A 12,107-nucleotide genomic window follows, 5' to 3' on the forward strand; every position below is an offset into this window, starting at 1 on the left:
AATTCCTTCTGGACAAACATAATATAAAAGACTCTTATGATCACTGAAAACTTCAAACCTTAAACCATACATATAATGTCTCTGGACTTTAAGCACGAAGACTATTGCTGCCAACTCCAAATCATGGGTATGATAATTCCTCTCATGAGTATTGAGTTTTCTATAAGCATAAGCTACAACTTGACCATTATGCATAAGTATACCACCTAAACCCATCTTAGATTCATCACAATATACCATAAAAGATTCACTCGAGTCTGGAAAAATCAAAACCGACACCGACGTCAACTTCTTCTGGAGTTCTTGAAAACTTTCTTCGCACTTGACATCCCAAACATAAGCTTATCCTTTCCGAGTTAACTAGGTCAAACACAATGCAAACTTTGAAAATCCTTTGATGAACCTTACATAATAACCAGCCAATTCTCAAAAACTTATGATCTCGATAACTGACTTAGGAGTTTCCCATTGAAATACTGCATCAACCTTAGACGGTTCCACTGCTATACCACCATTGGAGATCATATGCCCAAGGAAATTTAAGTCTCTTAACCAAAACTCAGACTTGGATAACTTTGCATACAACTTCTTTTCTTGGAAGGTCCGCAACATAACTCACAAGTGTCTTGCATTCTCTTCGTTTGACTGAGAGTATACCAGAATATCATCTATAAACACCATGACAAACTGATCTAAGTAAGGGTGAAAAATCCTATTCATATACTCCATAAATATTCCTTGTTGTTCCTATGGGATTGACCCTTTTGGGTTGACTGCATTTTATAAAAACAACAACTTGGAGAAATGTCCAAGTATTCAAGATTGGTCTAGCTTGCTAAAGTTGTATAAACCTGCAGAAAGGACACTTATTAGGCGTGATGTTCCAGCATGTTGGTACGACATCTGGGCCTTGGGCAATGGGCTCTAGAATTCTTCATTTTAAAGTTTGTTATACATAAGATTGGTCAAAGATTTTACTATTATTGATTTAACAATATGATTATATGATTTGTTTGATAGTTGGATGAAGTTTAATTCAGATTTAGATGAATATTTAAATTTGAATTTGAATTAAAAGAAATCACATCTTATTGGAGATATTCAAGGAGCAAACTAAATATCCAACAAATTGTGCAAAGATTATGGACGAAAATATCTGAAGATCCACAAAGAAAAAGTCTAGAGTTATTTGCTATATAAGGAAATCAAAATTTGCATTAGAAGACAAGCACTCCCATTGATGTTCTTAGAGTGTTAGGTTTTTTGCTATGTATTCATGCTAATACCCTTAGAGGATTAGTGTTGAATATTTATGCACACCTATATGTTTTAGTAATTTGGTATAAAAGGTTTGTCTAGTTGAATTGTAATATTCAACATTCTTTATCTCGTGAAAATTGAAGTTGATCACTACGGTTTTATGGTTATTTCCCCATGTCACTGGGATTGTAGCAGAGAAGAAAGTGGGTAGGTTCTTATATTTAGGGGGATGCTCTAAATAGAAAATCATTGGGTAGTTAGGAAGAGGCATTGAACAACATAGGTTTTTTTGTTGCTTGTAAGTCTAACTGTACTAAGCGACTAATAATGAATTTCCTTTCTTGGGTTGTGAACTCATCCCTTCAGACGTAGATGTAGTTTCACCGAAATTGGTAAATAATTGATTATGTTCTTTATTTCTTTTCTTCTCAATCATCTATTACTAGTTAGTGTATTGTTAATGGTGTATATTGTCGCACATGTTGTTGGAGCATCGTGTTCGATATATGTCCCTTGAGGAACATGATAATGCTACTGGTGCATTAGACACACCGAAAGGTAAAATCGAATATTCATAATAACCATAATGGGTTTTGAATGTAGTCTTAGATATATCACATGTCTTCACCCTAATTTGACGATACCCTGACCTCAGGTAAATCTTATTGAACATACGAGCTCCTACTAACTGGTCCATGACAACATCAATCCATGGAAGAAGATATCAATTTTTAATAGTAACCTTATTCAAGTGTCTATAATCCACACAGAATCTCATGCTTCCATATTTCTTCTTAACCAATAACATTGGCGCTCCCCAAGGCGATACACTAGGACTGACAAACTTCTTCTCTAACAAATCTTCTAGCTGCTTCTTCAACTCGCTCAAATATAATGCAAACATTCTATACGGTGCTATAAATACAGGTCTAGTACGAGATACTAAATCTATCACAAACTCGACTTTGTGATCAGGGGGAAAATCACCAATATCAAAAGGGAAAACATCTGGGAACTGGCACACAACATAAAGATTAGCAATCTCAACCTCGCTCTCTACTTTCATGGAAACTAACATTATGGGCACTTGGTCCTCTTGCTTCTGGTACATCTCTACTTGGTTAGCGGATATAAACCTTGAATCTTTACCTTTCTCTAACTTAGGAAACAACACGGTCCTACCAAAGTAATTGATGTGCACATGGTTTAACTCTAACCAGTTCATTCGAAAAATAAAATCTAGTTGACTTAAGGGTAAATAAATCAAGTCGACTCCAAAATATTTACCATAAATGGAAAAAGGACAATTCAGATAAACTAACATTATGGTTACAAAACCTCTAGTTGTGGTATCAATGACTATACTACCATTCATAGAAGACACTTCTAGATTCAACTTGTTAACACAATCATGTGATATGAATGAATGCATCGCACCTGTATCAATGATTGCAACAAAAGAGTTACCATTTATGAAACATGTACCTCAAATCAAATTATCAGATCTTAAGGTTTCCACACCAGTAAGAGATGCACTAGCTTGCGCAACACCTAGCACTTTCTTTTACTTCTGGCATTGGGTGGTGATGTGACCCTGTTCCCCACAGTTGAAACAAGTTAGAACTATACTCTTGCAATCATCGGCATGATGTCCTAGTTTTCCAGACTTGAAACACGTTAGCCTTAAGTTCTTGCACTCAGAGGCACAATGACCTATGAAACATCTTAGAGGAGCAGAAATGTCTCCCCCACTTGTGTTCACTCCATCTTGCGACATTCTGTTAGGACTTATGATTCCCTTTAGAAACTAGAGTCATATACGACTTGCCACGATTCTAATTCCTATTATTATTCTCACCCACACTCTTGTAGCGAGAGGATATGGCTCAACTATCCTTATTATATATCCTGCATTTGTTGACCAGTATCGAGAAATGAATGATCTCCTAATATCCAATGAATTGCTTGATCTCAGGATATATATCACTTTCAAACTTCATGCATTTGGAATCTTTAACATTCACACCATTATAATGAGGACAAAACCTGGACAACTATTCAAACTTGCCTGCATAGTCAACCACCGTCATATTACCTTGCTTCAACTCCAAGAACTTAATCTCCTTACGGTTATGAACATCAATTGGAAAATACTTGTCAAAAAACTCATTCTTGAAATCAGCCCAAGTAATTTCAGCATTCGTGATTTCCATCCTTTGACTGGTGTTATCCCACCAATATTTAACTTCCTCAAACAACATATGTGTTCTAAACAAAACCTTTTGTGCATCAGGATCGTACCTTCCCCTTAACATAGGTGGGTTATTCTTATGGAATTTCCCAGCCCACGAAACTCATCATCTCCATCATTATGATTATGATTAGCGTGCAAAGCTTGATTTGCTTGTGCCATCACTTGAGCCATTACCTTTAGGGCATATGTTATCGCTTGGTTGTTTCTTCCACTAACCACTCTTTCTGCACAACCAACCAAAACAAGCTAACCAATTATGAAAAGTGAAGCAAATAGCGGTTACAGGAAAACAATACTAACAATGTTAACACACATGTTGTACGCAAGGGCATTGTACAACTATAACACCTAAGACCAGATGGACCGACCTACTATGATACCAACTTTGTAACACCATAAATCCCAAAATATAATTTATAACACAAGCGTAAAATATAAATATATAAAAAGGGTGACATATCTCTCTGACATTCGCTAAATTATATCATAAGTGGAAAACAAACTTCACTCATGACATAAAGTATTCAATGAAACAACTCAAAATAACAAAATAAGGTGTTCTCAACCTAGTGTTACACTATCAGAGCGACATAATGGAAAACAACAACCGATAAGGTGCAACAAACAAAATAGGAAATAAAACAACCGACATTATTTTCAAGATGATTGTGTTCTTCGAGCTGTGCCTCACATGATCATTGAATTTCGTAAAAAAATTGTAGGTTGTAAAAATTACAAAAACCACATGGATAAATGTTGTAATTTATTCAAGTGGTTAGATGATGACATTCTCTATGAAAGAGATTTGAAGATTTAAAGGAAAAAGAAAAAATTAAGTGAAGAATGAGCTTGTTAACACAAGATGATGATTGAAGATGTCAATGGTATTTGAGCTTGTTGATTTGTGGCTGAATTTGGTTTTATTAAGAATGTATTTTAAATTGGTATTTTGTTAGCAAGTTTGTTGTAATCCTTGTTGAAGTTAATGAAAAATATTTTGAGAAAAATTTGTATTGTGAGATTTTTAATATGTGTCGTGAAATTATGTTACATTGATCTAATTATAGTCTAAATAATTCAGTTACATTGATATATTTTGTTTGGACTAATTACAGTCAGAATATATTGGTTTAATACCTCTATTTGGAGTAATTGTGTTACATTGATACATCTAATTTAAGTAACTATTGACTTACTATGTTGGTTATATTGAGTAGAAAATGAAATTAAAAATCACTCTACAATATTGTGTGATAAGATACAAAATTACATTAAAATATAGGTTTGCAATATTGTTCAATAGGTTACATCAAAATTTTACAAAATATCACCAAATAGTTACAACAACAAAATTAAGGTCTGCAACATTGTGTTATGAGATACAATATTACATCAAAAGATGATCACAAAAGATTACATCAATCAAGGTTGACTTAAAACATGTTTTGGTACATTTTTGGAAGGTTTCTTTTTCTTCGCAAGAGGTTGAGTTGATGATGGTGATGATGACCCAATTGTTGTTGGTGGTGCAACTTGAATTGCTCCATCCGCCTATGTTGTAGGTGCTGCCTGACTTGGTGGTGCTGTCTCACTTGTTGGTGATTCATTATGTTTGTTAGGTTGAGAAGCATCTTGTGTCATATGTAGTGGAAGTTTACAAGTTGCCTTGTTATGTCCATATATATATGTCACTAACTGTATTTGTTTCTTCAAACGTATTTCATCACTCCTCTCTTCTCCAGTCTCTTTGTTTATTTTCTTCTTGAACCTCCCGTGTTGCCTTTTTAGAGGTGGTGGCTGCAGATCAACAATTTTTTTTATAAAGCTTTACCATTTGCAAATATTTTCTCCATGGTAACCTAACTTTCTAAACTCGGAAAATTCTCCTTCATGGTGTAAGACGCACTCAAACTTCTTATCCATGCCTTATTGTTAATCTAAAGAAATAGAATGGAGAACGAATCAATAAGACACAAACATGTATAATGGGAAATTCATATTTTTAAGAAAGAAATTTCAAACCTGGTGTTTGTCGAGTATTCTTAGTGAAACATTAGACGATATCGACCAGAGTGTTCGTATTGATGATTCTTTAGCCGTTCATGTTATACCTTCGTTCTTCAGCAACCCAATCTTCTTCTTTTGGAAATTTAGGGTTCGTGAATGTTAAACCTGAGAATTAGTTCTTTAAGAGACAAATTTGAGTTCAGTTAAAAAAGTTAAAGCCCGAGAATGTTAAAGCAAACAAATTAATTTTTTGAGAGGTAAATCAATAGGTTAAAATAACATAAAAGCCATGTTAGGTTAAAATAAATCCAATTAAATTGTTACATAAGAATAATTTTTTTCTTTCAAAACTTAATATAAATGATCAAATTGGTTAACAAAATGATTTTAAGAGACTAAAGGAACAACAAAGTGAAATCATAAATTAAAATTAAATTAAGAAACCAAAGTTCTAATTAAACCTTAATTTTATCATAAATATTTTTAATATCATATCTATAAATAGTTGTAATATATTTATTGCGTAAAGATTTACATTTTTTTTAAGTTCTCAAATTTTGAATTCTCAATCAAAAGGAGAACATCATACTTCAAATAGTAATTTTTGCTTTGTCATTTTTATTTTTCTTCAAAATAATGAATGTAAGTTCTCGTGAGCATGAAATAAACAGGAGCAGCAGCTAACTTTTGTTGACCTTCAAAACAGATGAAGATAGATAAGAATAAAATGAGCTATTTTTAAAGGCTGTATGGTGCAGAAAATCATTGACTACTGGATTGTATTGACTATGGAGTCACACTTGTGAGAATCTTTACAAAAAAATTAGGTAGCTTTATTGATTGATTAATATAATCACTCAATTGGCAGTAAGTCTAAAATTGTAGAAAAGATTACACCATCACTTTCATTTCCTTATCCATCTTTTTACTTTATTGTTTCAGCATTGGACCTAAAAAATCAACATAAGATAAGAGATGCCCATAGATCAACTATTTTTTAAGTCCTCTAATTTATTTTCAATGTGAGAATTGAGTTTTTGAGATATATTTCCTTCTCTCTTAATCAAACTATTTTAGAAAAAATATATTATTCTTTTAGGATAGATAAATGAATTACATTTCTCCTCCACTATATATTAAATTCCAAACTTCTCTTTTTCTTGCATTTTATTATATTTTAATATAATTAAAACTTTAAGGAATCTCATAAATATTAAACAGTACAAGATAAAAAATATTGGAATTTATTAAAAATTATATATACAAATTATTAAAATTGATAAGTTAAGCTAATTTAAATTAGAGTGTATATTAAAAAAATTATAAAAGTAATAGTAAAATCATCAGAGTTAATTATCATGAATATTTGAAGTTATAAAAAAGGAAATTTTGATTTTTTATATGGTGGTATGTAGTGTTTAAAATTGTGATTTAAAATTAATTGTTATTATAAAATATGTATTTATGCTAAAATACATTAAAGTTTAATGTATATTTAATTATTAAGGAACATAATATAATCCAAACATTTTATATATGATGATAGCATAATTTTTTAATATATATGTTATCCGAAAGAAGTATATATATATATATATATATATATATATATATATATATATATATATATTATATATATATATATATATATATATATATATATATATATTATATATATATATATATATATATATATATATAATAATATATATATCTATATATATATATTATATATATTAAATTTATTCTCCACAATAACTTTAGTGTTGTGATGTAATAAGGGCATAAGGCACGTCCAATCGTGTCTAATGAGAAAGTTTGCAATTTTTTCATGTAAAAATTATAAGCGAAAGAGTTTGCAAACTTTTTTCGTTTAAAAGTTTTAATTGTGAGAGTTTTTAATTTTTCATGTAAAAATTATAATCGAAAGGGTTTGTAAATTTTCTATCCAAAAATTGAAGTTGGCAGCATTTTCAATTTTTTCATTATAGAAATTGCAATTGTATCAACTAATTTGTAATTTTGTCCTTATAAAAATTGCAATTGTACGAGAGTATTTGTAATTTTATCATTGTAAAAATTAAAGGTAGGTTGAGTAATAAAACATTTTTGTTTAGATATTGTGATTGAAGGTAGGAAGTGTCGAACCACAGTGAATTTATGAATTGTATTTTTATTGATTATTTTTATTATTTTACTTCTTTTGCGGGCGTTCTTCAGCATGCATCGAGATTTGTTTTTTAAAATATTTTTTCAATAACTGATAACTATTTCGATGTGGATGGAGGACCCATGTGGTTTCTCTCAATTATATAGTTTCTTTTTACCCAATTAGGATACCCCTTTATGATGATGTACTAGAGTAGTGTGCTTCAACTAAGAGACCGACTCTTCGTAACAAAAATCTTCTTGATAAAGTGTTGGTCAGACAACAACGTGACATGTTGATGTACTCGTGACATGATAAGGGTGTTAATGGAGATACTAGTGTGTATGGATGAAAGAGCTTCTGCTTTAGGGAATCATATAAATAGATGAAATCACATTTAAGGGGAGATTATTGTGATACAAACGTGAGTTAGAAAAGATTTGGTGTCTCTCTCACTTAAGATGGTCATATATAAGTGAGGATGCATAAACCTAATACCAAGATTTTAGATAAAGATGTAGCATCTCTCTCACTTGTGTTATTTCTCTTGATCCAATATAGATGCGCTCGTCATGACTTATCATTTATTTTTCATTGGATGAAAGTGTATATATTTTAATATAAAAGTTGAGAAAAATATAATTCAAAATTTCCTGAAATGAGATAAGTATAATTCACTCTAAATCATATAACGAATGACCTAAATAAATGGATTATTTAGTTGATCACAATGCACAATCCAACCAAATATCATTTAGACACATTTTTATAATTGTATATATAGATGACAAATTGACTCATCTCCAATGGGTACCTACAAAATATACTCATTACGGGTAGGATAAAAACTTGCAAAATAGGCACATGTATAGACTCAGGTAATTATCCATTAGAATAAGCGGATATGGGCACCTTAGTACCCACACTCCCCATATACGCACAATATATATTGACGTGTTTTTATTTATATTATTATATGAAAATGTATGTGTATCAATTAAAAAAATCAATGTTAAACTATTACTTATTTAATATAAGTGTTAGTTTATTTCATAATTCAACTATAAATTCTTGAAAAAAATCTTTAAGGTTCTTAAAAACTTAAAATGATATGATATTTAATAATTGATCTTGTTTTTTAGAAATGCGGATAACATCTACGAGTATGGATACTTGCATACGCATAGGATACGAGTATGGATGCTAACATTCGTATAAATGGTTATAGACTCGGGTATGATGATGTTTTCCAAATACGGATATTGGGATGAATACTATAGTACCCTGTCCAAACTCTGTCCATCGCCTTCTCGAATTGTATATTATTTATTTATTTTTAAAATTATATACTATTTAATTTTTCCTTTTTCTATTTTTTACTTTTATGTGTATTCCTGTCTAAATCTTGTACCCGTACAATACTTTCTTTAAACAAATAGACAAAGATTCTTGTCTAGTTAAGTTGTTGTTTTGTAATTATACTTTAAAATAATATTTTTTGTCAAGACTAATTCAATTTCATAAAGTTGAATTATATACGTTTTTAGATGGAATCCAACTCAATTGTTTCAAAGTGGAACAAAAAATATGTTTGACGAGGGAGTGAGCTCTTCCGATATGGTAGAGCAGGGATGACCTACAAGGTTAGTACTCAAACGTCTAAGTCACTAAAGTTTTAGAAGTATAATTTAAGAGTAAGAATGAGATAATATTTATAATCTACGGGTGGTAAAATTTACATACATCATGTCGTTGAAACTGCCTCTGTCTAATCCGGTGTGTGACGAGGAAATTTTTCGGATCATATCCAATGGCAGGTCAAGTATCATGCGTCTCGAGGAAGCTCCATTTGTCCATTTATCCTTCTTGGCGAAGTTCTAGATTGAACCTTTGTAATTTAGACCACGTCTATGGCATTTTGGATGGCCCATAACAGTTTTCCCCCAAGTCCTTGTTGTTACTTGGTAACATATGGATTAAGGTTGTTGGATTGGACTCTATTGTCGTTTTGTACTCTCTAGATGAGTTGTTGCTTTTCGAAAGTGGAAGTGGAAAAGCCTAGTTCGTGTAAGTAGGTAACCTTGGGAACAAGCATATTAAATGATAGTATCATCAGTGAAATATTTTGCAACGTTGTTCAGATGCATGGTTTCACGCCTATAGAGTATGGAGTGACATCATCGTTTAGAGTACTAGAGTGTGGTTGCATTCTCAAGCTTGATTTTCTACCATTGTTTTTTTATATTCTCTTAAGCCTTATTTCATTTTGAGCCATAGATTTGTCATTTTCATCTTCTTATGTAAGGTTGACCCCTTATTTAGAAAAATTCTTTCACCTTCTTGCTTAAACGTTCTACTTATCGCAAGTTTCCATTTACTCTTCCTTGAATTCAAGCGACATTGTTTGATAAGCTATTTTGCCTCTTCTTCCTCGATTTTGTATTTCTTCATCATTTCTAAGTTTCAAGGTGGTTTTTTCATCTTCTTATTTACTTATGCTGGTGTAAGCCTTAGAGGCCAATACTTTTGGTACTTGTATTGAATTACTTATTAATAATAAGAGTCTTTTTATTTATTATGTTTGTTTAATAATGTCCCTAGAATAGCTAGTCTGTTTAATGCATCAAGTGTGACTTGATCATAAGATCTCATTAAACATAATGACACTATTCTTAAAGTATTTGTAGTCAAGCTTTATTATGAAGTGGGATAACATTAAAGTATTAAGACTATTATGTATATAGACTAATGATCACATCTCATGGATCATGGATAAGGAGTTATCAAGTCTTAAACATAGGTATGAATATTAGGAGTAATATTTATATTGGATTGACCCGCTATGAGAATATTACGTAGAATGTTATGCAAAGTGTCATAAGTTATTCTCATGGTGATAGTGGTGTATACCATCCTTCGACCTGAAACCACTATGGACCCTAGATGTAGAGTCGAGTGATTTACTGTTGATCAAACGTTGTCCATAACTGGATGACCATAAAGACAGTTGATGGGTACTCCACTAAGCATGCTGAGGGACATGGTGACCTAGATGAAATTTGCCCATCCTGCGTAACAGGATAAATGTCTAAGGGCCCAATATTGAACTGGACAAGGATGACACGGTTTATGCCTTGTGTTCAATATAGCCATAAGGGTAAAAGGGTAATTATACACACAAGTATTATCACAAAAAGGATTTGTCATATCACATGAAATTTTCGTGTCTTGGGTAGCAGTGATGTGTTGCTAGATACCTCTCACTGTTTATTATGTTAAATATGTAACACCCCGATAAAAATAAGATAATTATTTAATTTAAGTTAATATTATATTTATTAATTTAATTAAATAATTGGAATTTTTGGATTATTATTATTATTATTGGAATAATAATTATTGGAAAGTATATAAGTTGGAAATAAGAAAAGAGTTCCATTTTTGGTAAAAGGGTTTTTACGTGAAAAACAGAGAAGCGGCTGAAAAGAGGAAAAGGGCAAAGAGACAGAGCAAGAGGAAGAAGGTTGGAGAAGAGAAAAGCTTGGAGCTTAAAGATTGCCGGATTAATTCAGGTAAGGGGGGTTTATCGTCGATTAATGGGTATTATGGGATAACATGTAGTGGGTAGTGATAGACCATTGATTTGACTCTAATTGGAATGATGCATGATGAAATTGTGAACTTTTGGATGAACGAAATTGGATTATGATTGAAAGGAATTCGTAGGAATTAGATGTAAAAATGTTAGAATTGGTGAAATTGAATAGGGTATGATTCGTGTTAGATGATATGAACGATTACTGTGTAAAATTGGATTGTAGGAGGTTGGAATTGGGAGATCTCGTAGCAGAGAAAACCATAGCAGATCTGGAAATCTGGTTTCTGGTCATACGCGTATGGCACTAGGCAATACGCGTATGAGATGGCCTGGTACGCGTATGGCACTAGGCAATACGCGTATGGATGAGGAAGATGATGTTTTGAACGTGATTTGGTCTCTGTTGGTACGCGTATGAGGAAGTGGTACGCGTAGCATACGCGTATGAGACAGGTGATACGCGTATGGGATTGGCGTAGAAATGGGCCATACGCGTATGGGACTAGGCAATACGCGTATGGGCAGGATTGTGATTTTTCTGTGCTGTTGTTGTGCAGTTTTTGGTTGTTCAGCTGAGTAATGTAATTTAGCTGATGTATGATAGGGTGGGGATCATTTCCCGTTGTTCTGAGCAGTATAGGTATTAGTAGAGTGTGCTAATACTGTGATTGATTATGTGGTATGACATGATATGATTATGTGGTAAATATGTTGATGATGTATGATAGTATGCATAATGTTGTGAATGTATCTATCATGTATGAAATTATGAATGGACTGGTTATGGCTTAGAGTGTGAGCATATGTCCATTGTGGATGATTGTTGATGTTTGCATGAC

General features: G+C 32.1%; 1 protein-coding gene across 1 annotated transcript; it reads right to left on the reverse strand.

Moving 5' to 3' along the window:
- Nucleotides 1-1,984: 1,984 nt before the first annotated feature.
- Nucleotides 1,985-3,473, reverse strand: LOC127095682 (uncharacterized). Its single transcript, XM_051034337.1, has 3 exons — nt 3,356-3,473; nt 2,583-2,697; nt 1,985-2,438 (listed from the first exon to the last, which is right to left on the reverse strand). Exons 1-3 carry the CDS (start codon nt 3,471-3,473, stop codon nt 1,985-1,987), a joined length of 687 nt encoding a protein of 228 aa, XP_050890294.1.
- Nucleotides 3,474-12,107: the final 8,634 nt, after the last annotated feature.

The sequence above is a fragment of the Lathyrus oleraceus genome, chromosome 6, assembly GCF_024323335.1.
Source record: "Lathyrus oleraceus cultivar Zhongwan6 chromosome 6, CAAS_Psat_ZW6_1.0, whole genome shotgun sequence".
NCBI classification, from domain to species: domain Eukaryota; kingdom Viridiplantae; phylum Streptophyta; class Magnoliopsida; order Fabales; family Fabaceae; genus Lathyrus; species Lathyrus oleraceus.

Coding starts and splice junctions, on each gene's coding strand:
- LOC127095682 (XM_051034337.1), bottom strand. CDS start 3,473: ATGGAAATCACGAATGCTGAAATTACTTGGGCTGATTTCAAGAATGAG. Junction 2,698..3,355: donor GTTCTTGGAGTTGAAGCAAG/GTAATATGACGG, acceptor TCATTGATACAG/GTGCGATGCATTCATTCATA. Junction 2,439..2,582: donor AGAGGTTTTGTAACCATAAT/GTTAGTTTATCT, acceptor TTACTTTGGTAG/GACCGTGTTGTTTCCTAAGT.